This window comes from Nannochloropsis gaditana (genome assembly GCF_000240725.1).
Source record: "Nannochloropsis gaditana CCMP526 unplaced genomic scaffold scaffold049, whole genome shotgun sequence".
In the NCBI taxonomy this organism is placed as follows: domain Eukaryota; class Eustigmatophyceae; order Eustigmatales; family Monodopsidaceae; genus Microchloropsis; species Microchloropsis gaditana.
The window spans coordinates 21,685-43,358 of record NW_005803904.1 but is presented as its reverse complement, the minus strand read 5'-3'; the positions used below and the strand labels follow the sequence as shown (position 1 = coordinate 43,358).

Below are 21,674 nucleotides of genomic sequence, written 5' to 3'. Positions count from 1 at the left end.
GTTCCTTGTCATACCAGCCACGGACGCTATGGGATCTCTCTTCTCTCGCATCACGAACCCTCGTCGCTACAGAGAGCACTACGAGAACGAGGAGACCTCTACTCCTGCAGGAGGAAGCAACTCTGCTGCCGCTGCGACCTCCCCGGTGGCGGAAACGGTGGAGGAAGCTGCACCATTCGATTATATGCCTCTCCCTAAAGAGCGTGTGGCGACGATCAAGGGGATCTTTGGTTTCGGCCAGTGGCAGGGCGTGTCCATTATTGAATGGTTCTTCGTACTCTTTTACAGTATGGTTGGAGTGATAATGTTCTTGTCGATTGTGCAGGCAATGACCATGGGCTCAGCAGGCCTGGCAATTCTCTACATGGTGCTGTCGCCCATCTTTTTCGTGCTCCTCACGATGGCCGCGCGGGTCTTCACTGAGCTTGTGATATCTGTCCTGATGGTAGGTAGTGCGGAATGTTATCACGCGGGAGAATGGGTTGGTTGCATCAACGACCACGGAAACGCATATAAAGATAAAAGAATCGTGCATTGGATGCGCCTGATGCTGCAGGTCTGGTTGTGCGGCTTGATACTCCTCCTTCCTTCCTCCCCCCCAGGTCCCCCACCTCCTCATGAAGAACCAGCAGGAGCTCCAGCGGCAGATAGGCATCCTCCAACAGCAGCAGCAGTCCTACCTTTCATCAACCCAGCAGCAACAGCAGCAGCAAGCAGGCTGCCCGGACCTGGAGGCGGGCCATCAGGACTTCACTACTGTGCACCTGCACTCCGCCACAGGGGAAGGAGGGAGGGAGGGGCCCTCCAGCAGCAACCCCTCGTCATCGGCCGTCCCGTCGCGTCGTCACGTGGGGGAGAATCGCGGCGAGGAGATTGGGATCGCTATGGCCTAGATCGTCAAGGCGTCTCATTCATAAAAGATGTGTATACTCGAGGGCGGAGGTAGACGCGGGCACGGGGCCAGGCGTGGGTGTGATACAGAGCGGGGCGGAAGCTTCGCACTTCGGAAAAGACTAAGATGAACAAAGATATGCAACCAATTATGACAGAGTTTAAAAGCACACAACGCACGAATGTCGACTAAAAACGCTTTCGCTTCCTCTTGTTTTAAGATCGTTATAGTTCTGGACAGCCTACACACATCCGGATCAAGTCCCGCGTCAAAATGCCTGTCAGATCGTGTTTATCCTCGGCAATGCTCAGCCACCTCCTTCCGGCTTGCTCGTACTCGTACTTGTTGCATCCGGACACTGGCGAGAGATAGACCAGCTGATTGTGAGCCCAGTCTCTTTGCAAGGTGAAAGCACCCTTGCCCGGACCCAAGTCAATCACCAGTTCGACTTTATTTTGTCGATTTACCACAAAGAAGTCGTTGAGCTCTTGCATGCCTGCCACGCCCTTTTCAATGCGATCAAAAAGGGCACCTGTTGCTTCACCGAAGTCAACTTGTATCGTCTCCGGCGCGACCTGACCTGGTTTTCGTCGCACAAAGCGTGAGTCGCCACCAGCACTTGAGCCAAAGGGACCAGAGCCGGCGTTATTTGTGCCACCTTTGGATTTTATGGCGCCCCATCTAAGCTGCTCACCGGCAGAAGTAGATGAGGAGGAAAAAGCCTTGATGCTGCGCGAGACACTACGCCTGGTAGTCAGGAAAAACACTGGGAAAATATGGAGTTTGCCGCACCTGGTCACCACGATGGCCTTATTCATCGTTGAAGCGCGCTTCCACATTCTTTGGCCTGTGATAGTCGCACTGGAGGCGTGAGACTGTAGAAGCACAAGGTGAAGAGAAGAGAGCGTACGAGTGAAGGAGGGATGATGTGATGGAAGAGGTACCTGCATCTATTTTGAATCTCACCTACGTACTCTGCTTCCTAGCACCACTCGAAGGCAAACTTCCTGTGAGCGACGACTATTTCGTTGCACCTCTTTAAAAATCATTGCGTATTTCAAATGAACAGGAATCAGGCCATTTTTTAGTAGCATAAAACTAAAAAAATCATTCTCGCGACCTTTTCAATTACCAGCAGGTTTTATCTTTCAGCGCCTTGCTTGCCCTTGATTGCTCACGCGGGAGTAGCCGCATTGGGGGGGAATGCGACAATATCTCGATACTTTCTCACTACTTCACCTTCTCATTTGTGAGCTCTTCTTGGCCCGAGGACATACGGAGTCAACAAGCCTTAACTTCCTTTCGGTAAGATGGAATGCCCATCCCTCCTCTAAGCTAAGCTGCTGCACCTCGCTGGGACATCCAGCTCTATAGAGGAAGAAGTCAACTTCTACGGTCTCCAGTTCACCGGTAATTTTTTTAACGCACTGCTTCATATTCCCATAACACAGATCGGAGATCATGGCCTCCGTAATATGGAGACAGAAGCCGTGGCGAGGCGAATGGCTCTTGAGAAAGAAGCAATAAACGCCTCGTTCGTGTTACTGGGTGGTGGTAAGTAGGCCCCCGCTTTTTAGTACGTGGTGAGTTTTGTCTGTCTTAACATAAGTTTTCTATAAGTAACGCGTTTATCGCGTTGATGCGCCATGGAGAATATTGATAGCTCATTCCAACATTTTTGTGCGCTCATAATTTTCATCTTGTCACCGACACCAAACAGACCAATTTTATCCGGATGGCGTGTCCAGTGTTGAAGACCCGCTCTGGAACACAACATTCAGGGATCTTTTTACCCCCGAGGCATTTCCTGTTCCTTTTTACCCCATCCGCGGCAATCACGACTACCACTCTAGCAACCCGGATGCCCAGCTCGAGTACTACGACACGCACGGCGTCGATGGTCGATGGATCTTCCCCGCCGCCTACTACCTTCTGCATGAAGTTCTCGGCGACGGCACCACCATTGACTTCATATTTCTGGACACCCCGCTCCTGGTTCCCGAGGAAGCCGAGACAGACGGCGCCCTCCACATGCCTCGTGAAACGACCAGGCGCCGCGCCCAGCAATACGCCTGGCTCGAAAGCGCCCTGGCAAGGAGTCGGGCAGACTGGCTCCTTGTCTTCGGACACCACCCTGTTTTCTCGACCGGAGAGCATGGCGACACGCCAGGGCTGGTGAGGCATCTCCTGCCCCTGCTCGGTAAGCATCGCGTGGACATGTACATGTCTGGCCACGACCACAGCCTCCAGCACTTGCAGCACCACCCAGTGACCCCGACGCAGTTTTTTGTGAATGGCAACGGGGCCAAGCTAGGAAGTGTGGGCCATGTGACGCAAGCGGCCCATGTCAAAGAGGCGGCTGTGCGCCTGGGTTTCATGTCGCATCATATCACGAAATCGAAGCTGTGTACTCGCGCCATTGACGCCCAGGGGAACGTTGTGTTTGAGCACACACAGGAAGCGCAGAGGCGGCTCATCCTTCCCGCAGACACAATAGAGGACGATGAAATGGGAAGGACGGGGGACTCAATGCAAAGCAAGAAGGGTCCGACCCGGAATTCAAATGAGGAGTCGCTTGAGCCTCATCGAGGCCAGAAATCCTCTCGGGCGCGGTCCCATGTTCGGCGAAGGCGTTATGACAACGTCGAGGTGACCACCTACAGCAGGGAAGCTTATGTAACAGACCAGCGGGGTTCACTCGGGAGAAGCCAAAACATAGCCCTGATCTTTTTAGGATTGATTGGCCTTATGTCATTGGTATTGCTATTTGTTTACACCAGAAGACAGGCGGTTGCACCAAGTCACCGCGTCCGCCGTACCCGGTCTCGATATTCACGCTTTATGGATACCGGATGTAGCATTGGAGATAGATCAGATCCTCCAAGAAATTCGACATGATTGCCTGTGTCGTGTACTCGTAGGATAAATTGTCTTGTCCGTCGACGAACAGGAAGCTCGTCCGTTTCGCTCACAATTTCATCTAAATCGAGGAAATATCTCAAATCAAATTTGTCAATTACAACTTAAGTAAATGTTGAAACAAGTGGGCCAAATAAAACATGGTGTCTTGCTTCGTTTCGTAGACGAAAAATGTGTGTTCGGGAGGGTTCACTTCATGTCAACGAGAAGGAAGATGCCACCTCGACACACGCAATTTTGAGACTGTGATATCGTAAATGGAACAAAACGCTAATCGTGAAGCCTTTGGGAATTAAATTTCCCTGTCCTATTGAAAAGCATGACTTTCAATTTTTCACCTATCGGCCCTCCCAACTTGAACGTTCTTTCAAACTGAAGTCAGCCATGTCGGCCTACGTACCATAAGTACATGTGTGGTGCGATTGAGGTCCAATGCTATGCTACTTGACTGCGCGGCACCCATCGACGCTGAAATCTGATTCGAGCTTCACGCACGGAAACGCGACTGGGCGCAGGTCGACGGCAGGCTGTGGCTGCGGACGGCATAAGCCGGTCATTTTAACGTCCTGCCATGTCGCCCAGACGCGTTCGTCGCCTCGAGCCTCGACTCGTGTCAACACGACTTTGCCGGGCCTACGGTAAGGTGCTGCCGGCCGAATCTACACGACACGTTTTTCGTGGATTGCTAGTTAGAACATCATACGTGAAAGTTCGAAATCAATGATGTTGTGCATTCCAGGCATCTTTAGTTTGTCAAACTCAGTCATCGCCTGCTGTGGAGAGACTTGCAGCTATAATTCTGGCGAAGGCGAGCACACACTGCCTAGCAACCTCAAGCGCTAGCTGGTACGATAAGACAGGAATAGCGATCTTTTTCACGCCTTGCAACAACATGTAAATATAACGAATAGATAGGAACCACTCGCAGGTTATCATTTTCTGTCCCTTTGATGTCGAAAAGCAAGTTGAAGATGTCAATGCATACATGAGACATTTGCAGTGAGCTACTCCCGGAAAAAATATCGAAACGGAAGCAGTTATCATGTGACATTCATTATTCAAAATATCAATATACTTCTCTAGCCCTGTATTATAGGAAAAGTGTTCGGTGGTCTCTAATGAAGAATTGAACTGCAACCGAGACTCCGACTACTTTGACAGCGGCTGGCGAAGAGATGAAATTATTGCGATTGGCAATAGCAGTGGTAGTGATGGGAGGGAGTTGGGATATTAAATGCAACCAAAAAGGAAGCAAAAACGGTATCGTGCTGGCCGAAGCCCGCAGAAGAAGAAGACATAAACCGTCCTCCCCTCCAAACCTGGAGCCGGCTGGTATCGTCCAGACGACCGAGCAAAAAGTGAAAGCTCCCAACGAGAAATATAATTATAATCAGGTGATATATCTCTCCAATCTATTTTATGAAGCGCAGCGTGCAGGCAAGCTTCCCTCAGACAATCGCATCCCCTGGCGGCGAGACTCGAATATCGCGGACGGGTTCGATAGCGATGTGGAATTGAGTGGAGGTTACTACGATGCGGGAGACTACCTCATATTTGGATGGCCTCTTGCCTCGTCTACAACAGTGTTAATATGGGGTCTTTTAGAATATGAGGACGCCTACACGGAGGCGGGAGAACTGGGGCATATGCTTGCGACGGTCAAATGGCCCCTTGACTGGCTACTTAAAGCGCACGTGGGCCCGGACGCGCTGTACGTTCAAGTTGGGGATGGCAAAGTCGAGCATCGGTACTGGGGTCGCCCGGAGTTTGAGAGCAAGCCCCGTCCTGCTTTGCTGGTCAACGCCTCCGTCCCAGGCACCGAACCCCTAGCGGACGCAGCTGCCGCGATGGCGGCCGGGTTTCTGGCGTTCCAGCATCGCGACCCAGTCTACGCCCACACGCTGCTGCTGCATGCGCAGCAGCTTTTCGAGGCCGCCATGGCGCACCCGAGGAAGTTTACCCTATCGTCGCCTTACTACGAGTCGAGTGGATACAGAGACGAGCTGGCATGGGCCGCGGCCTGGCTCCATAAAGCGACCGGGTGCGCGTCGTATCTGTCTCAAGCCCTTAATTTAGCCGAAATTTTCAATAAAAGCGATAACATGGGGGCTTTTGGATGGGATAGCAAGGATGCGGGCGTCTACTTACTCTTGTATCAGCTGACGAGGGACACGAAGCACGCGAAGGTCTTCGCGTCCTACCTGGCCGACTGGCTGCCTCAAGCGTCGAGTGCGACCGCCATCAAGCGCACGCCCAGAGGTCTGACATACTACTTGACCTGGGGCCCGCTTCGATGGGCGGCCAACACGGCTTTTTTGGCCCTGCTGGCGGCAGACATGGGTCTGAGTCCCGGGCCGTACCGGGCGTTCGCGCGTTCTCAGATTCATTACATGTTGGGGGACAACGGAAATTTCTCGTACGTGGTAGGCTTTGGTTCTACCTTTCCAAAAGCAATCCACCACAGGGCCGCGTCTTGTGGGAGATATGGCTGCATTTGCGACACCACGCCCTCGGCTAATACGCTGTACGGGGCCCTCGTGGGAGGGCCTGACGAAAAGGATATGTATTTAGACGACTGTCGGGACTACAAACACACTGAGGTCAGTGTGGATTATAATGCTGGATTTCAAGGAGCGGTGGCAGGCTTGAAGCATCTGTCACTAATGGGGTTACTGGAGTCATTTTAAGACGGAAGGGGGCTGGAAAAGAAGACATGGACGGTCAGGAAGCTGGCCTGTCACAACCTCCACGGTAAGACCAAGAAGTTTCCAGGGCATGGAAGATGTAGAATTGGGATGAAGCTTATAAATGTGCGGCGCTTTGTGGTGCACAGCGGCCCTCTAAGAGTATCTTTCCATGTTGACGTGACGACTGGGGGCGATCTGCTCGGTCTTCACAAAAATTGGATTGTGCGAGAAACGCACAATCAACGGAGGAGGGGCAGACTGCAATTCTCGCTAAATGTATGGCTAACATTAAATTCGTTCTATCTCTTTCGTCAATGGAGAGAACGTCAGAATTACATATTTGTCTCAAGAACGACTTGTGAAACGCGAGGGGCGTTTGAGCGTTGCAATTAGCGTGTCTACAATGCGACGCCTTCCATAAGACACTGCGAAACACTTCATGAATTGATATTAGATGTGGGTTTAATCAAAGGGATGGCGATACGCCCTACCCGACACAAAGCTCTTGTAAATTTCCATGTAAGAGATTTCCTTCGAGCCGCCTGGAGAAAATTATATATGTTTCGGCGGAAATTCCGACCTGTATCATCCGACTTCCAAGAAAAGCACCGCTGTACACAGACAGTCTTGTATCGGAAAGATATGCATGTAAGAAGGGTATGTTGTTGACGCATGGATTTCCGAAATTAATTGAAAATTGCATACGGCGCCACCAGAGTGCGACTCTCATCAGAAAAGGTTAACGATGAAATTTGAGAGGCACAAAATTACCCGTATTTAAACAAAGTCCAAGTCGGATTTAAAAAGCATCAACACTGCAGGAGCAATCAAACTATCCCTGCACTCCAGACGAGGCCATTGCCTCTCTACCACTTTTGCGTGACGTCACATGCATCGGACGGACATAAGCTCTTCCTCTCGCTTCGTCACTTTCACTGAGACCCTCCAACAAATATTCTCGCCTTCCAACTTTGTTTTCTGGACGCCATAAAGAAGTTTCGCATCCCTTAGTGTGTACAACACAGTACTTTATTGCTAGATGTGCTAATGGGAAGTTTTAATTGGTATCACGGCTGAAGTATCTCGGCATAGCATGCAGGAAGGTAGTCCATAGTAATTCATACGTTATCTAGCTACAAGAGCCTTTTTTGGAGCGCGCAAAAGCTCGTTCTACAGGTTGAAAGCGCAACACACGAAGAAAATAATGCAGACGAGCGCTTGATTTGATAAGTAATGGGCTTGAATCGTGGAAGAGCGCGACTGTCCGCAGGAACGCATTCTCATTGTGCCCCTACGCACCGAACTCCGCAACGACGACACCCACAGGCTTATGTTCAGCGGAATTTTCCCCAAAAAGCCGGATACGGCGGGGGAAAAAGCGCTGGCGCAGGCCTTGGGGGGAGCGGAGGATGATGAGGGAGACAGCAGTAGCTCTCGAGGCAACAAAGGCGGGGGAAAAGGCTCGGGCCTCTTCGACCCGTCAGGACTCGAACGGTAGGGGGGTATGGTGGAGAAATTGTATTCTATTCCAGATGGTGGAAACGATTGTCTAAACTCTGCCCCAATCTTTATTTTCACGCCATACTCATATGGTATTCGTGTGATATGTATTTTCTTCCATCACTCTACCCGATGCGCAGCGCTGCCAAAGCCGCCAAGGAGCTCGACAAGTCCACAAATGCTCGCGAGGCCCTAAAATTGATCGAGCTACAAGAAGTTAGCAAACAACGGGAGGCGGAGGCGAGACGTACAGAGTATGAGGCACACGTGAAGAGTTTGGAGATCCAGCGTGCCCAGAAGGAAGGAGAAGAAGCCCGCAAGACCTTGGACTCGCAGACAGAGCACGAAAAGCGGAGGGCCGAGTACAGGGACCAGCTGGAGCGTAAGCGGTACGTGGATCAGCTGAACGCAGAGAAGTATCGGAAAGAAGAAGAGCTTCGGAAGCAGGAAGAGTACCTTGCCAAGCAGGAGGCTATCAAGCGCAAGACGCTCGAGTACGAGGCGGAGCTCCGGCAGCAGACGGAACTGGCGCGGGTGAAAGCCGAGACAGAGGGACGGATCAAGCAGGAGCGGCAGAACCACGACTTACGGGTGGCACAGGCGCGGGCCGAGGCGAAAGAGTACCGAGAAACCGTCCTGGAAGGGATCAAACTCGCGAGCACCGAGTTGGGGAAGGGCCTGCAGGAGTTCCTGACCGACAAAGAGCGCTTGACCTCCGCGGCGGTGACGCTCTCGGCTGTAGCTCTGGGGGTCTACGCGGCCAAGACATCGACTGGGGTGGCAGGGCGCTACATCGAGGCGCGGCTGGGTAAGCCCTCCCTGGTCCGGGACACCTCTCGCCGCACCGCCCTCCAGGTGCTGCGGAATCCTGTACCCTCCCTCCGCCGGCTCCTCACCACCACCAAGGCAGAGGACGCGCTCAAAGGGGTGGTGCTGGAGAAGGGCCTGACGGAGCGGCTGACGCGCGTGGCCATCTCCACGGCCAATACCAAGGCGAACGGGGCTCCCTTCCGGAACTTGCTCCTGCACGGCCCCCCGGGGACAGGCAAGACCCTCTTTGCCAAGGGCTTGGCCGCCAACTCCGGTCTGGACTATGCGATCCTGACAGGCGGAGACGTTGCGCCCTTGGGCAAGGAGGCAGTGACGGAGATCCACAAGGTCTTCGACTGGGCGGGCACCACACGGAAGGGCGTGCTCCTCTTTGTGGACGAAGCAGACGCCTTTTTGCGCCGACGCAGCACGGAGCATATGTCTGAGGAGCTCAGGAATGCCTTGAATGCCTTCCTGTACCGGACAGGGGAAGCCAGCGACAAGTTCATGGTAGTCTTCGCCTCGAACCAGCCCGAGCAGTTCGACTGGGCTATCAACGACCGCATCGACGAGATGGTCGACTTCAATCTCCCGGGGGAGGAAGAGCGGCTGGAGATGGTCACCATCTACCTGGAAAAATACGTCCTCAACCCACCATCGACCAAGGCGCGGCCCATAACGGTGGAGGGGATCGGAGAGGAGGAGGTGAAATACGCAGCGAAGGTCACTGTTGGGTTCTCGGGCCGAGAGATCTCAAAGTTGGCGATAGCGTGGCAGGCAGCAGCATATGGAGCGAGAGAAGGAACAGCAACTTTGGACAAGGAACTGTTCCTGCGGGTGCTGGAGCAACACCTGGCGTCCAAGAGGAAAAAGAAAGACTGGTTCGAGGCGTCCCTGCCGGGGGGTCCCGAAGTTGAGGGGAAGGCGTGGGAGGCTCTGGTCACGGACGGGGAGGGGCCATCTTCAAAGTAGTAGGGAAGGAGGAGAGTGGGAAGTTTGCTGTGCGTAATTTGTGGGATGAGAGCCCGAAGTCCCAGAGAAAAGGTGTTTTGGCGGAGGGAGCCTGCAGAAGCAGGATCCAAGGGCGCAGGGGAGGGGATGGCAAAGATTCTGAAGTCGTTAGGTTTGACCTGAAGTTATGCCTTGGACGGAAAGGCTTCGCACGCCATAGTGGCCAACTTGTAAGCGGTAATATCGCGTGTCGGGGGCGTTTGGGACCAAATAAGAACGAAAATAAGCATCCCTAAGGATAAGTCCGGACGAGGGGTACAAGCATGCTATGAGTTTGCTTTGCTGTCATGTTCCTCTACGGGCGTCCAGATTGAAAGCCGGCGCCGCACCCACTAGTTTACAAGATTCCTACTTTTCCAGAGGCTGAGGCATCGGGAAAATGCGGATGAGGAGGAGGGAAGACAGGAGAAAGCAAGCGCCGCACCTCCTCGTAGGCTCCAAAATAAACGAAACCGCCAATCGTGATCCACATCACCCTTGGGGCGACCCCGGCGAAGAGCGTCATGGGCCCCTCCTCCGCGACCACGCGTCGGAACACGTCGACGATGCCGTGATATTTCCGACCCTGCATGTCCTTTTCTAAAATGAGGCGCGTCTTAATCACGTCCAGAGGGGTAGTGACTGCGGCGGCGACTGCCCCGGCTACGGATCCACACGCCGCCGCTTGGAGAGGCGACACGGGCCTCCCTTGCTCTTGCGCCCAGAAAGCTTTGGCTGCCTCGTACATGGGAAATTGGAGGAACGAAAAGGGGATCTGCGGGATACAGAGGCAGAAATTCCCCCGGAAATTCGTGAAAACTTGGATTTGTGCCAGGTCTGGTAAGGAAACAAACACACCTATGGCTTTTGAAAGGATTAGTCGTACGCATGTCTGGAAAGAGAAGAGGTGCACACTGCTCCTTCCCATTTTGACCCTGTATCATCTGGCTCGCGTTACCTCTCGAAAAACCGTAGAAAGGAAGCCTTTGTAGAAGCCCATCACACCCTCCTGCTTCCAGATCGTCCGTAACGCCTCCGCATTTGTATTGTATCTACCTGCTTGCAAATTTTGTTTCACATTCTCGGTCGGCACCCGGATAAGACAAGCACCCGTCTCCCCCACAGAGGCTGCCACCATGTGCACCAGTGGCGCGAGGCGATCAGATACTAACGGCTCTGCCTCAATTTTGATTGTTTCATAAATGGAAAAGAAGAGAGCAGCGCCTGGAGCTGATCCCGCTGCGGCTGCTCCAAGCCCTTTGTAAACCCCACGAAATCCTCCAGCCTTCCAGAATCCCTCCGAAGCTTGGAGCCTGTAGCACGGGTAGAAATGTCATTTTACGAACTGAAGTGGTTGGCTCCGCCTTGAGACTAGCATTATAGCTTTAGCCTCTCTAAATATACATAGAATCACTCAGAAATGTAAGTGAATGGTTTCAAATATCACTATTTTGCCCCACTGGATGTGACGACTTCTGTCGTGATGTCCCAAGACCTCCACCAGCGATTTCTCGTGGTGGTGTCTTTCAACAATTTTTTTCGGATTCTCCACTTGGAAATCCACAATTTTCTACATGTACCATCCGCTTACCTTGTTTTAATTGTGTCGAGCGGGAATAATGACATGTCGACGGCCGTTCCCGCTGCACCGCCAGCCTGAGAAGCAATAGTAATGAGTACATACTTCAAGTGCATAAAATTTTTTCCCATTTCCAAGGCGACCTTTCAGCTTGAATTTCCCCAAGATATTTCTCATTTTGTTTTCACGAATCATCAAAAAGTAGTCAATCATAAGCTTGAAGGAACACCCAAACTCTACTGCCGAGTCACTCACAAATACCAAGTGGTCTATCACGTACCAGACAGTTCGTAAAAAAAGAGTACACTGGTACGGCAGGAGATGTACCATCCTTATTTATCGACATATCTTCCGTGCAATCCTGATTAGAGTGTATTTGGATTTCAGAAAATGGGCTATGAGTCTTGAGGGCAACAGTAGGGGGAGGGGAGGTCGACAAGCTACCAAAGAAACAGAACGCCGCATCATACCAATGTTGAGCTGCTGTCATGACAGCCGCAGGAAAAAAAGACGCTCAACATTACAATTTAACTATACAAGCCGATTTCCCACCGCGATTGCCCGACCTCGATGCCGGTCCGTGCCCGTGGCCCCCGGTCTCCCACAGGCTCGAGCGGGCTTTGCCGCCAAAGGAGCGATACGAATTTCAACGGTAACGGCCCCGGCCTCTGGGTGCCATCACCGTCCTGGCTGCCCGCCCCGCGCGTAAAACACGCAGGAGTGGACATGAGGTGGTGAGAGAGCGCTGCATCGATTGGTTTTTGTGGTACTTGGCGGTGATTGCTCGGGAACTGCGATGAAAATGTTTGGCTGTGTCTTCATTGTGCAACGTCCATGTCTGACCGACCCATCCCCGCTCGATCCGCAAAAAAGAAAGTCAACAACTCCATGGTCCGTGAAGGCATGGAATGACCGCAATAATCTGTTCATCGAAAGTAATGTTTGATTGCTGCACGCCAATAGCATGCTTGCGCTGTCGTATTTTAGTCAGCCTTTTTCCTCCCGCTTCATCAACTAAACGATCTTGCAGAGTGGTCGTTGCCACTTCCGCGAGTCGACAAGACTATGACAGTCGTGGTCGTTGACTCAAGCGAATTCGATCTCTACCCGCTACACGCAGAAACATCAGCTATGCATGCTACACGCAGTGAAGCTGCCACATTTCATGGCAAGCATTCGTCCTCGCACGAGCATGAGGCGCTGGCAACAGACGACGGACCCCAAGGACCAGATTGCCTTGGTCCGTTGATCAAGCCCGGCGTCTCTACTCGCAGCGGCCTTGCCTCGGGTGCCTCCAGGCGTGCACTTGGCGACATTACCAACAACAGAGGCGCGCCTTCGGGAAAGCCGGGACAGCATAATACCAGCAAACCTATGACACGCGCCATGTGGGCAACTGCAGCGGCCGGAGAGGGGCCCCTTCCAGGCGCAACCTCCAGTGTTGGCTTGGCTTCGGTGGCGCCGCCACCCGTGCTTTACGAACAACCTCTTCCAGCACTGCAGAAATCAGATATGGACGGCAAACGGCGGGAAGAAGCAGTGGATGACATGGACTTAATTCAGGAGGTAGAAGAAATCGACATGCACATCGAGGAGGCTTCAGAGATGGTGAGTACGCAAAAGTGACCGAGGTGGGAGCCGTGCGTATGGTATATGGATGGGAAAATATACGGAACATGTGGACGAGTGAATGCTAACGCAAATTATCGTCGTCCTGACAGCCTCAGGAAGCAATCCAGGCGGAGTCCCAGGAGGCTCTGGGCGCCATCATCGAGGACCTCCAGGGCATGACCCTCAAGTATTCCACTGCGCGGGTACGTGAACTTGTGCAGACTTTCCCTTGTGGACTATAAGCTCACCCTTGGACTGTCTACCTTCCCTCTCTCATCCTCTTCCGCAGCCCGTACTGGGCCTGGGGGTGGACGACATCGACGCGTTGGATGCCTCCAACCCCCTGGCCTGTGTGGACTACGTCGAGTCTCAGTACTCGCACTACCGGGAAAAGGAGTGCCGCCCAGGCTATGACCCGGGCTACATGAAGAAGCAGCCTTACATAAATGTACGGATGCGCGCCATCCTGGTTGACTGGCTGGTGGAGGTACACTACAAATTCAAGTGCTGTCCCGAGACGCTCTACCTCACGGTCAATCTCATCGACCGCTTCCTGGACCGGAAGCAGGTGCCTCGGCCCAAGCTCCAGCTCGTGGGGGTGACCGCCTTTCTGATCGCCTGCAAATACGAAGAGATCTACCCCCCGGAGGTGAAGGAGCTAGTCTACATGACTGACGCCGCCTATACGCGGAAGCAGATCATCGATATGGAGGCCTTCATGCTGGCCACGCTCAAGTTTCAGGTCACAGTCTGCACCACCCACTGCTTCCTGGTCCGCTTCCTCAAGGCGGGCCACGCGGACAACAAGCTCTACTTCCTCGCCTCCTACATCGCGGAGCGCACACTGCAAGAGGTGGACGTCCTCTGCTTCCTGCCCTCCATGGTCGCCGCCGCCGCCGTTTACCTGGCACGGAAAAACTGCGGAATGCGATCCTGGTCGCCCACCTTGAACCACTACACCAAGTACAGCGAGGACGCTCTCCTTCCTTGCCTGCGCGTCCTTTCACCGTGGCTGAACTCCAGGTCCCAGACCCTGCAGGCCATCCGCAAGAAGTACGGAGCGGCTAAGTTCATGATGGTCTCATCTCTGGAGTTGACGGGAGTGGTGTAAAGGGGGGGGGATAGGAAGGGGAGGAAGGGGGAAGTGGACAAAGCGGCCCACAGAGCCTGCCCGACATGCCCAACGCCTTCTAGACTGTCTTTGACGACAGTTCGATGTCTGAGCGTCCAACTGAGTTTGCTGTAAAGTCGTCCGTTGCATTTTATTTTTAGGACGCAGGAAGGAAATGCGCCCTCCTATAAGACGACATAGGGCTCCCCCCCCAAAAAGGATGGAGATCGTCAAAGTTTGCTTCGCTTTGCTTCATTTTTTGCATTTCGCCCGTTTTCACCCTTGTCCCGCTACATCGCAAGCCGGGTACCAGATTCAGACGGGGAAATTTCAATCCTTCACGCTCTCTGTACAGCATCCACCCTTTTCATAGCCCTGCGGCAAACAAGCCCCATCAATAAAGCAATGCCCTCCGGCCCATAGTAGTAAAATGATGCAGCCCTCCTCGCCTGTCCAGCTTTGATGGACGCTGCCCATCTCGTTCACGTTGATCGTGTCCTCCTGGAAGACACCATCCCGGAAGTCGGGAGGCGGGCACAGCCCAGATAGGTCCACAGGCGCCATCTCCCGAACTGGCTTGCCTTCCTCCTCTGCTAGGGATAGAGGGGGGCCGAGCATGCGCCTCTCGTAAAGCCTTCCGCGAAGGACGTGGAGGACCTCAAAGCACGGGTGGACGTGAAGGTCAAATGATCTGTCCGAAGGAACCTGCAGGATGGCCCAGTATGTGCACCGCCCGCCGCACTTGCCCCCATTCTCCAAAAACGTCTCCCAAGTCTTCTCGTATCTCCGCTCTTGAAAGCGCAATCGTACTTCTCTCAGCCATCGTGCCCCGTACTCCTCCTTGCTGGACCCCAGGAGCTCGCTCCCCAAATCACATCCAAGCGTCTCCATTAAAAACTCGTAGCCTTGCTCGGGAAGAGCAGATTGGCCACGGTCTATACATACAAGAGGACCATCATGCCTGACAACGCTGGGTTGCTTCGCGCTCGCTGCCCCGTCACCTCCTGATAGGGTTTTCTGAGCATGATCACTCGCCGTGTCTATTCTTTGTGTGTCCATATTACCGCTTGTATTTTATTGCCTCGCGTTCGGAAAGTGTCACCCACCCACATACAACTTCTCTGCTGCCTGTTCAGTGAAAGTGTATATATGTACACATCAAATGTATATGACTGTCGAAGCTACGCTTTCAAGCGATGGGACGCACAGCGATCAATTTGATATGTAAGATACTTGGCTTCTCGTTCAATTCAAGCCCCTTCCTGCTCGGAGTCAGACGGAGAAATGAACACGCATGCCGCGATCTCACAGTGCGAGATGCAACCGTATCATACCCACCTGTATCATAAATCAAGCCAGCCCCTCTTGACATTTCTACAAATGTGGGTTCCATGAAGTCGCCAAATGCCTGGAAGCAGCGAAGAGCATCTCCTACGCCCCACCCCATCGTGTCCCGCGACAAATTCCTGAAAATCCACGTATGGACGCAAGCTTGACACTGAGTACTTTGATTTCCATTCATATCGCAGGAGGAAGCAAAAAATATGTTGCACAACGTTGCGTCGTTGTCGAGAACAGTGAGCTGCTTCTGCCTTCTGGTGGCCTCCGCACAGGCTTTCCTCCTTCAATTTAGCGCTAGCCCCTTTGGACGCACCAAGGCATTGGTGAGTGATGAATCGGGCTTCTTACCGCGTGCACATTTGACGCTATGATGTATTACACCATCCATGCAGACGACCTGTGATCTCAACCCTCGACGAGGTCGTACAACGACCTTGTCCGCCGCCAGAGGGGGGTCATCGGTGCCCAGCGCGAGGGTCGGCATTTTGGGTGCTTCTGGGTACACGGGTGCGGAATTGATGCGCATCCTTCTGCAGCATCCATATGCCAAAATCAAATACCTTACGGCGGATCGCTCGGCAGGCCTGGCTTTCAGCGAGGTCTTTCCGCAGTTCAGCTACGTGAAGGTGCGTCTCACTGAAAGCTGCGCTTCATCTCGATGAAGAGTCGTGACGAAAACAAGGTGGAGCAAGAGGCGTGGTTTAATCCTATAGCGCCTAAAGTCAGACAGTGTTTAGACGAAAGACTGAAATCGAATACGTCCGTCCCTGTGTTCGACCCAGGATCTCCCCAGGCTCAGCAAATTCGAGGACATGTCTCCCGAGAAGTGGGGCCAGGAGGTCGATGTCATCTTCTGCTGCCTCCCACACGCCACAACCCAGCTGGTGATCGCCTCGTTGCCGCCCAGCGTTAAGGTGGTGGACCTATCCGCCGACTTCAGGCTCGCGGACATTGAGGTGTACAAGGAGTGGTACGGGGGCGAGCACAAGGCCCCCGAGCTCCAGAAAGAGGCCGTCTATGCCATCACAGAGTTTAGCCGAGATCAGGTAAAAGCTTGCCGGCTGGTGGCCAATCCTGGCTGCTATCCTACCGCGGCCCAGCTCCCGCTCGTGCCGCTCCTGCGGAGCGGCCTGGTCTCCCAGGAAGACATCATCATCGACGCCAAGTCAGGCACGACAGGCGCGGGGCGCTCCCTGAAGCAGGTAGGAAGGGAGTTATAGGGTACACATGGCGCGAAGAAGCTAAAGGGAGGATTCACTAAGCGCGAGTGGGGTGGTGAGGATAGCGCGCCGTATCGACCAGCCGCGTCACCCCCAACCGCATGGTGGATGCTCCCGTTTTTCCACACCCCAGAACATTCTCTACTGCGAAGTAACGGATGGGATCTCTGCCTACGGAATCGCTTCCCACCGACACGCTCCCGAGATCGAGCAGGGCCTCCGGGAGGCGGCAGGCGGCAAGGAGGTGGTCATCAACTTCACGCCGCACTTGATGCCCATGTCACGCGGGATCCTCGAGTCCATCTACGTGAAAACCGCCCCAGGTAAGACAGCCGCAGATTTGAAGGCGCACTTGCAGGGTCTGTACGCACAGGAGCCTTTTGTGCATGTACTGGAGGGCAGCAAGGTGCCCGAAACCCGGCACGTGCGGGGAAGCAACCACTGCTTCATCAACGTCTTCGCGGACCGCGTCCCGGGGCGGGCCATCATCGTCAGCGCGATAGACAACTTGGTTAAGGTAAGAGGCGACTCGCGTGGGTGAAAGCTGCGATGGAGCTTACAGGCCTTTCGCGTCAATACTCTCCCTATTTTCAACGCTCAAAGTGGCGGACGTTTAGCCCCCTGTACGGCCCAGCGCGCTTCCTCCTCAGCAATTGAGCCCTCGAATGTCAACACATTCACTCATACTTTGTGTCACTTCCCCAGGGGGCCTCAGGTCAGGCCGTCCAGAACTTCAATGTCATGTTTGGGTACCCGGAGACGACCGGTCTCCTCTCTCCGCCCATGTTCCCCTAGTGTCGACCCGACTTTCTCATGGTCACTGTCTCTCCCAAGCCCGGTGGCTCTAGCCCATCTTCGCCAACTCCAACTATTATGTGGAGGCAGCGTACATGATAGCTGCTACTCGAAACGAGGGCTATCAGAGTCTTTCAAGTCAGAAAGGAAATGGAGCGCACAGAGGATTAATCTACGCCAGATCGGCATTTTTGGTGCCTGTATCTCGGAAGAGCAAAGGAAGCAATTTGCCTCTATAGTTTAAGATGGACAAAATTTCAGTTACCTTCTGGGTACTATCTAATTTGATATTCATTTGACTAGATTTTCTTTCACAAGATAATTTTCAAAATTGCGCCGGCATGTTTCTTGGATCAATGGCCTTCACGTCATCTTCCAGTGGCGCCGGACGCCGTTCGCGCGGGCAATCTTAAAAACATTCCAGAGGCTGTGGGTACGGCCAAAACCTCCCCACTCCCAACCAGATCCGCCATATGAAAAGAGAGCGAGAGCGCTGTCCCCTTAAGCCGCAAAGCCCCCAAGTTCTGCTCCGAAAGTTCCTTATACCGCGACCGTGCCAGGGCCGCCAGGATGGCCTTGCGGCCGCGAGGCAGGGAGGCGGTCACACTTCCGAGTTCGGGGGCTGAGAACCAATATGCAGGTCCTTCGTACACAGCATCGACACGCCGCGCGAGAAAACCATAATGAATGAGAACGCGTGTGACTTCATCGATGCTCGGAAGCAGGGAAGGAGCAGCTCGCCTTTTACCAGGGCCGGCGGACATGCTTGATCTAGGGCAAGCGGGCGCTTGGGAGTGGGAAATACTCTGCGTGTACTCTCCCCACAGACTCTCTAGCTGGTGTTGTGTCATACTTATATTCGTGACTCGGTCCACGGTCTTCAGGAAGAAATCGGAGACGAGGGCCATGTGTCGCGCCGAGAGCTTGGAGGCCTGCACGCTGCTGTTTCTGGATCTCTTGTCGTTTCCATCTTCTTCTCTCTCAGTCACACTGTTGCATATTGATTCTGTGATATTCTCATCCCGTCCTCGTGTTCCCTCTTGTTGAGCGAACGCTGCAAAGGCGGCCTGAACGCGAGCTTTGTAAGTGGAGGTGAGGAGCACACCAATGTCGCGCCGCAAAGTAAGGAGACGAAATAGGCGCACATGATTGCTCGTCTTTAAGTCCTCGAGTTCGACGTCAACGGACGTATGATCGTCTAGGACCGTGTAGAGCTGATGTTGCAGGACTACAGGACAGTTTTCCATTTTCAGCCTCCGAGAATCGTTCGTGCTAGTTCCCTGGTAGAAGCGTTGGATTAAAAGCAAAATAGCAGCAACTACATCCGAAAGATGCTCCGATGACACATCATTTTGAAGAGGGCAACTGCTATCATATTGTTGCTGCTCCGTCTCGCTTGCTGACCTCGCACGCTTCCTCCCGCTGAAAGTCGCGCTCCTTTCAAAGATCGGTAGTTTGGAGGCTTCAAAGGATCCATCAGGCCGCCGCTTGGGCCAAGGCGCAAGCGACATCACCCTGTCACGTATGATTGAATCAAAGTGTAATCAGTCCACACAAGATTTTTCCAGAGTGCCGGCACATACAAAGGCTATGTAGAGCCGCTCGCATGATGTTTCTCGTGCTGGGGCGGCGTAACGGTTGAATGGACGGTTCAAAATGTGTCATCGGCGGTGCAACGTCAGCAAGCACGGGTCTTTTTCCCTGGGATCGTGTAATGAAGTTGGGGCCTCGTTAAGTCCAACACAGGATTTCGACAAAGCATGCAGGTGCGTGGTAAACAATAATTGACGTATTCTTGCTCAGTCTTTCATTTTTCGGACTTCCGGCGTGTAGAAACCACATGTTTGAGGGCCTGCAACAGCGAAGTATCCGCAAGCAAGCTCTGACACACCACCTAATCCGATGAGTCGCTCTTTCACTCCCCATACTCCAAAGCTCTCTGCGTAGGTGTCTTGCTTACTCGGCCACGCAGTCCCTTCCTTTCCCTCATTCTCACTTCTTAGACAGCTACCAATGGCACCTCGTGCCATGAATCTGTACATTTCATGAAACGAAAAGATGTGTCTCGTGACATTCAACTGCATTTTGCGCCCTTTACCGAAGACTTGTTTACCTCGGAACAGGGACTGAGTGAAAGTGGCTCATATTGACACTTTCCCCGTCTGCTGCTGACAAATTTCCATGATCGCATGCATTCAGTAACTCGTATGACTTTTCAAGCCCAATTTTTTCTCCTGAAACTTTGCGTGGTGAGACTGACGTAGCGACCGTGCGACGGGGCAGTCGTCGCACTTGTGCCCGACCGGTTCAGGCACCTAGCAGGCACATTATGTGTTTTTGCATGCAACAACTGAAATGCAACCCTATTGAGCCTATGCGACGGTAGCTCTGTTCCCGAAACAGTGCGAATGTGCATTTACGCGCCACATGTCGCGCTGATGGCTGAACTCATGTCTGACACGGCTCGCCAGCTCACATTTTTGGTCGCCTATCTCCTTTCAGTCCCACAGAACACAGCTTTTTGCCGCTTAGCCGGGGACAAGGGAGGAAACGAGACGACTTGCTGCCATTCCACGGTCACCTAGTTTGTCTTTTCCAAGTCCAAGACTTTCTGACCAGGTTGCCTGCCGTTGTGTCCCGTGAGTCACTATGACTGCATGCGAAACGGCGTCCTCCTGGCCCTCGGAGGCTCAAGACACCAATATGGCTCAGTCTCAGTCGAGCAACACGTCTGGAGCCTTATCTCCGGAGGCGGCAATGAGCCCTGTTCATGGTGTGGCAGGGAACAGGATATCGCACAGCGCCAGCACTGACAGTTTCTTCGGAGCTGACAAGGCGAGCACTCTCTCGTCAGAACCTGAGCACTGCCGAGAGCTTCTGAACAACGCTAGTAACGACGACGCGGTCACCGTCTCTCCCAGCCATACCGCGTCGGCGGATAGGGGTTCCGGCACGGGTGACGTGGAGGAGAAAGGCAGGTTGCTCGCAATGGAAGAATGGGAGCAGGCCAGCAAAAATACGACCACTTGGGGCGTAGACATGGTGCTTCAACGACACCAGCAGCAAATATTTGACAGCGATAGTATGGACACCCTGGGCGTCATTCCTTTGTCATGCTCCCCCCCAAGCGGCGCCGGCTGCAAGCGTCCGCGCAAAAAAATGACAAGGCCCGCCTCGGAGCCGGCGTTGTTGAACAACGAGGCCTCCCCGCAGGACTTTTTGTGGGGCATTCTCCAAGAAAGGGGTTACGAAACATCCCCACTGCTCGCCAAGACACAGGCCTTCTTCCGCCCGCCCACCGCCAAGCAAGTGACGGACTACGACATCCCCCTTGTCACGGCGGTCAGGACGGGGGATCTGGGGAGCCTGCGGGATATGGCCGCGGCGGGGCGACAGATGGACGCTTGCAATCGTTTTGGGGAGAGTATCGTGCACATATCCTGCCGGCGCGGCCAGGCCGAGACTCTGCGGTTCCTCCTCGAGAACGGGGGCCGAGTCCACATGTGCGACGACCTGGGCCGCACTCCCTTGCACGACGCCTGCTGGGCCAAGGTCCCAGTCTTCGACTGCGTGTCCGCCATAATGGACCAGGACCCTTCACTTATCCGCGTCGTGGACTGCCGGGGGGCTACGCCCTTGTCCTACATCCGTCGGGAGCACTGGCCGGAATGGCGGGAGTTCTTTGACTCCAAGAAGGAGAAATACTGGGCTCCACTGCCGGGCTGCGCCTCACATGCGCGGTCGGGGCGATCCGATTCCGAAAGTACCATCTCTGGAGGGGTGGAAAGGGAGCCACGCGGACAGAAGGAGAATGTGGAGACTTTGCACTCCTCCTCCGCCGCCAGGCCCGTGACGGCGACGGGTGGGTCGACTGATCGTGAAGGTGAGGAGGTGCAACAGACGCGAACAAGCGAGCGACAACGGCAACGAAAACGATCTAAGAACGTGAAATGAGCCTACGATGATTGACAGTCTCTCGTTGTGGGCAGGACGGGGAACAAAAATGCGAGTGTGGGAACAAGAGCGCCATGTGATGGGTTTGAAAATGGGAATCCTAAACGACAACATCGTGACGACCGGAAAGACCGACTGAACATAATGGCATCCCCATTTCGTCGTCCTCGTGTCCTGAGACATACTGTCAGCGTTAGAGGTATACATACACATACATGGCGAGATACAGTGAAATGGCTGCCGCGAGATGGACATAATTAATATC

The 21,674-nt window shown here is 53.6% G+C and overlaps 9 protein-coding genes across 9 annotated transcripts; 6 read left to right on the top strand and 3 right to left on the bottom strand.

The window, feature by feature from the left end:
• Positions 1 to 10: 10 nt before the first annotated feature.
• NGA_0333100 (uncharacterized protein) lies at positions 11 to 1,067 on the top strand. Its single transcript, XM_005856049.1, has 2 exons — positions 11 to 445; positions 603 to 1,067. The coding sequence occupies exons 1-2, from the start codon at positions 29 to 31 to the stop codon at positions 891 to 893; spliced, it is 708 nt and encodes a 235-aa protein (XP_005856111.1). The 5' UTR covers positions 11 to 28; the 3' UTR covers positions 894 to 1,067.
• Positions 1,068 to 1,116: 49 nt separating this feature from the next.
• On the bottom strand, positions 1,117 to 1,731 carry NGA_0332000 (uncharacterized protein; the record flags this gene model as incomplete). Its single annotated transcript, XM_005856038.1, has 1 exon — positions 1,117 to 1,731. One exon carries the CDS (start codon positions 1,729 to 1,731, stop codon positions 1,117 to 1,119), a length of 615 nt encoding a protein of 204 aa, XP_005856100.1.
• Positions 1,732 to 2,027: 296 nt separating this feature from the next.
• Positions 2,028 to 3,750, top strand: ACP5 (tartrate-resistant acid phosphatase type 5; the record flags this gene model as incomplete). Its single annotated transcript, XM_005856067.1, has 4 exons — positions 2,028 to 2,197; positions 2,344 to 2,446; positions 2,613 to 3,541; positions 3,673 to 3,750. Exons 1-4 carry the CDS (start codon positions 2,096 to 2,098, stop codon positions 3,748 to 3,750), a joined length of 1,212 nt encoding a protein of 403 aa, XP_005856129.1. The 5' UTR covers positions 2,028 to 2,095.
• Positions 3,751 to 7,813: 4,063 nt separating this feature from the next.
• NGA_0333300 (atpase family aaa domain-containing protein 3) lies at positions 7,814 to 10,056 on the top strand. Its single transcript, XM_005856051.1, has 2 exons — positions 7,814 to 7,992; positions 8,131 to 10,056. The coding sequence occupies exon 2, from the start codon at positions 8,131 to 8,133 to the stop codon at positions 9,778 to 9,780; it is 1,650 nt and encodes a 549-aa protein (XP_005856113.1). The 5' UTR covers positions 7,814 to 7,992; the 3' UTR covers positions 9,781 to 10,056.
• A 111-nt stretch (positions 10,057 to 10,167) lies between these two features.
• On the bottom strand, positions 10,168 to 11,454 carry NGA_0332400 (s-adenosylmethionine mitochondrial carrier protein; the record flags this gene model as incomplete). The annotated part of the gene is made up of 4 exons (XM_005856042.1): positions 11,390 to 11,454; positions 10,804 to 11,111; positions 10,244 to 10,635; positions 10,168 to 10,182 (listed from the first exon to the last, which is right to left on the bottom strand). The coding sequence occupies exons 1-4, from the start codon at positions 11,422 to 11,424 to the stop codon at positions 10,168 to 10,170; spliced, it is 750 nt and encodes a 249-aa protein (XP_005856104.1). The 5' UTR covers positions 11,425 to 11,454.
• Positions 11,455 to 12,958: 1,504 nt separating this feature from the next.
• CCNB (cyclin B) lies at positions 12,959 to 14,099 on the top strand (the record flags this gene model as incomplete). Its single annotated transcript, XM_005856060.1, has 3 exons — positions 12,959 to 12,985; positions 13,099 to 13,191; positions 13,278 to 14,099. 3 exons carry the CDS (start codon positions 12,959 to 12,961, stop codon positions 14,097 to 14,099), a joined length of 942 nt encoding a protein of 313 aa, XP_005856122.1.
• Positions 14,100 to 15,625: 1,526 nt separating this feature from the next.
• On the top strand, positions 15,626 to 17,701 carry ARGC (N-acetyl-gamma-glutamyl-phosphate/N-acetyl-gamma-aminoadipyl-phosphate reductase). The gene is made up of 5 exons (XM_005856050.1): positions 15,626 to 15,763; positions 15,833 to 16,066; positions 16,223 to 16,642; positions 16,794 to 17,177; positions 17,366 to 17,701. Exons 1-5 carry the CDS (start codon positions 15,644 to 15,646, stop codon positions 17,453 to 17,455), a joined length of 1,248 nt encoding a protein of 415 aa, XP_005856112.1. The 5' UTR covers positions 15,626 to 15,643; the 3' UTR covers positions 17,456 to 17,701.
• A 122-nt stretch (positions 17,702 to 17,823) lies between these two features.
• Positions 17,824 to 18,702, bottom strand: NGA_0332700 (uncharacterized protein; the record flags this gene model as incomplete). Its single annotated transcript, XM_005856045.1, has 1 exon — positions 17,824 to 18,702. One exon carries the CDS (start codon positions 18,700 to 18,702, stop codon positions 17,824 to 17,826), a length of 879 nt encoding a protein of 292 aa, XP_005856107.1.
• A 1,402-nt stretch (positions 18,703 to 20,104) lies between these two features.
• NGA_0334800 (uncharacterized protein) lies at positions 20,105 to 21,409 on the top strand (the record flags this gene model as incomplete). The annotated part of the gene is made up of 1 exon (XM_005856065.1): positions 20,105 to 21,409. The coding sequence occupies one exon, from the start codon at positions 20,105 to 20,107 to the stop codon at positions 21,407 to 21,409; it is 1,305 nt and encodes a 434-aa protein (XP_005856127.1).
• Between the last annotated feature and the right edge of the window lie 265 nt (positions 21,410 to 21,674).

Coding starts and splice junctions, on each gene's coding strand:
- NGA_0333100 (XM_005856049.1), top strand. CDS start 29: ATGGGATCTCTCTTCTCTCGCATCACGAACCCTCGTCGCTACAGAGAG. Junction 446..602: donor TTGTGATATCTGTCCTGATG/GTAGGTAGTGCG, acceptor CCTCCCCCCCAG/GTCCCCCACCTCCTCATGAA.
- NGA_0333300 (XM_005856051.1), top strand. CDS start 8,131: ATGCGCAGCGCTGCCAAAGCCGCCAAGGAGCTCGACAAGTCCACAAAT.
- ARGC (XM_005856050.1), top strand. CDS start 15,644: ATGTTGCACAACGTTGCGTCGTTGTCGAGAACAGTGAGCTGCTTCTGC. Junction 15,764..15,832: donor TTGGACGCACCAAGGCATTG/GTGAGTGATGAA, acceptor CCATCCATGCAG/ACGACCTGTGATCTCAACCC. Junction 16,067..16,222: donor CGCAGTTCAGCTACGTGAAG/GTGCGTCTCACT, acceptor TGTTCGACCCAG/GATCTCCCCAGGCTCAGCAA.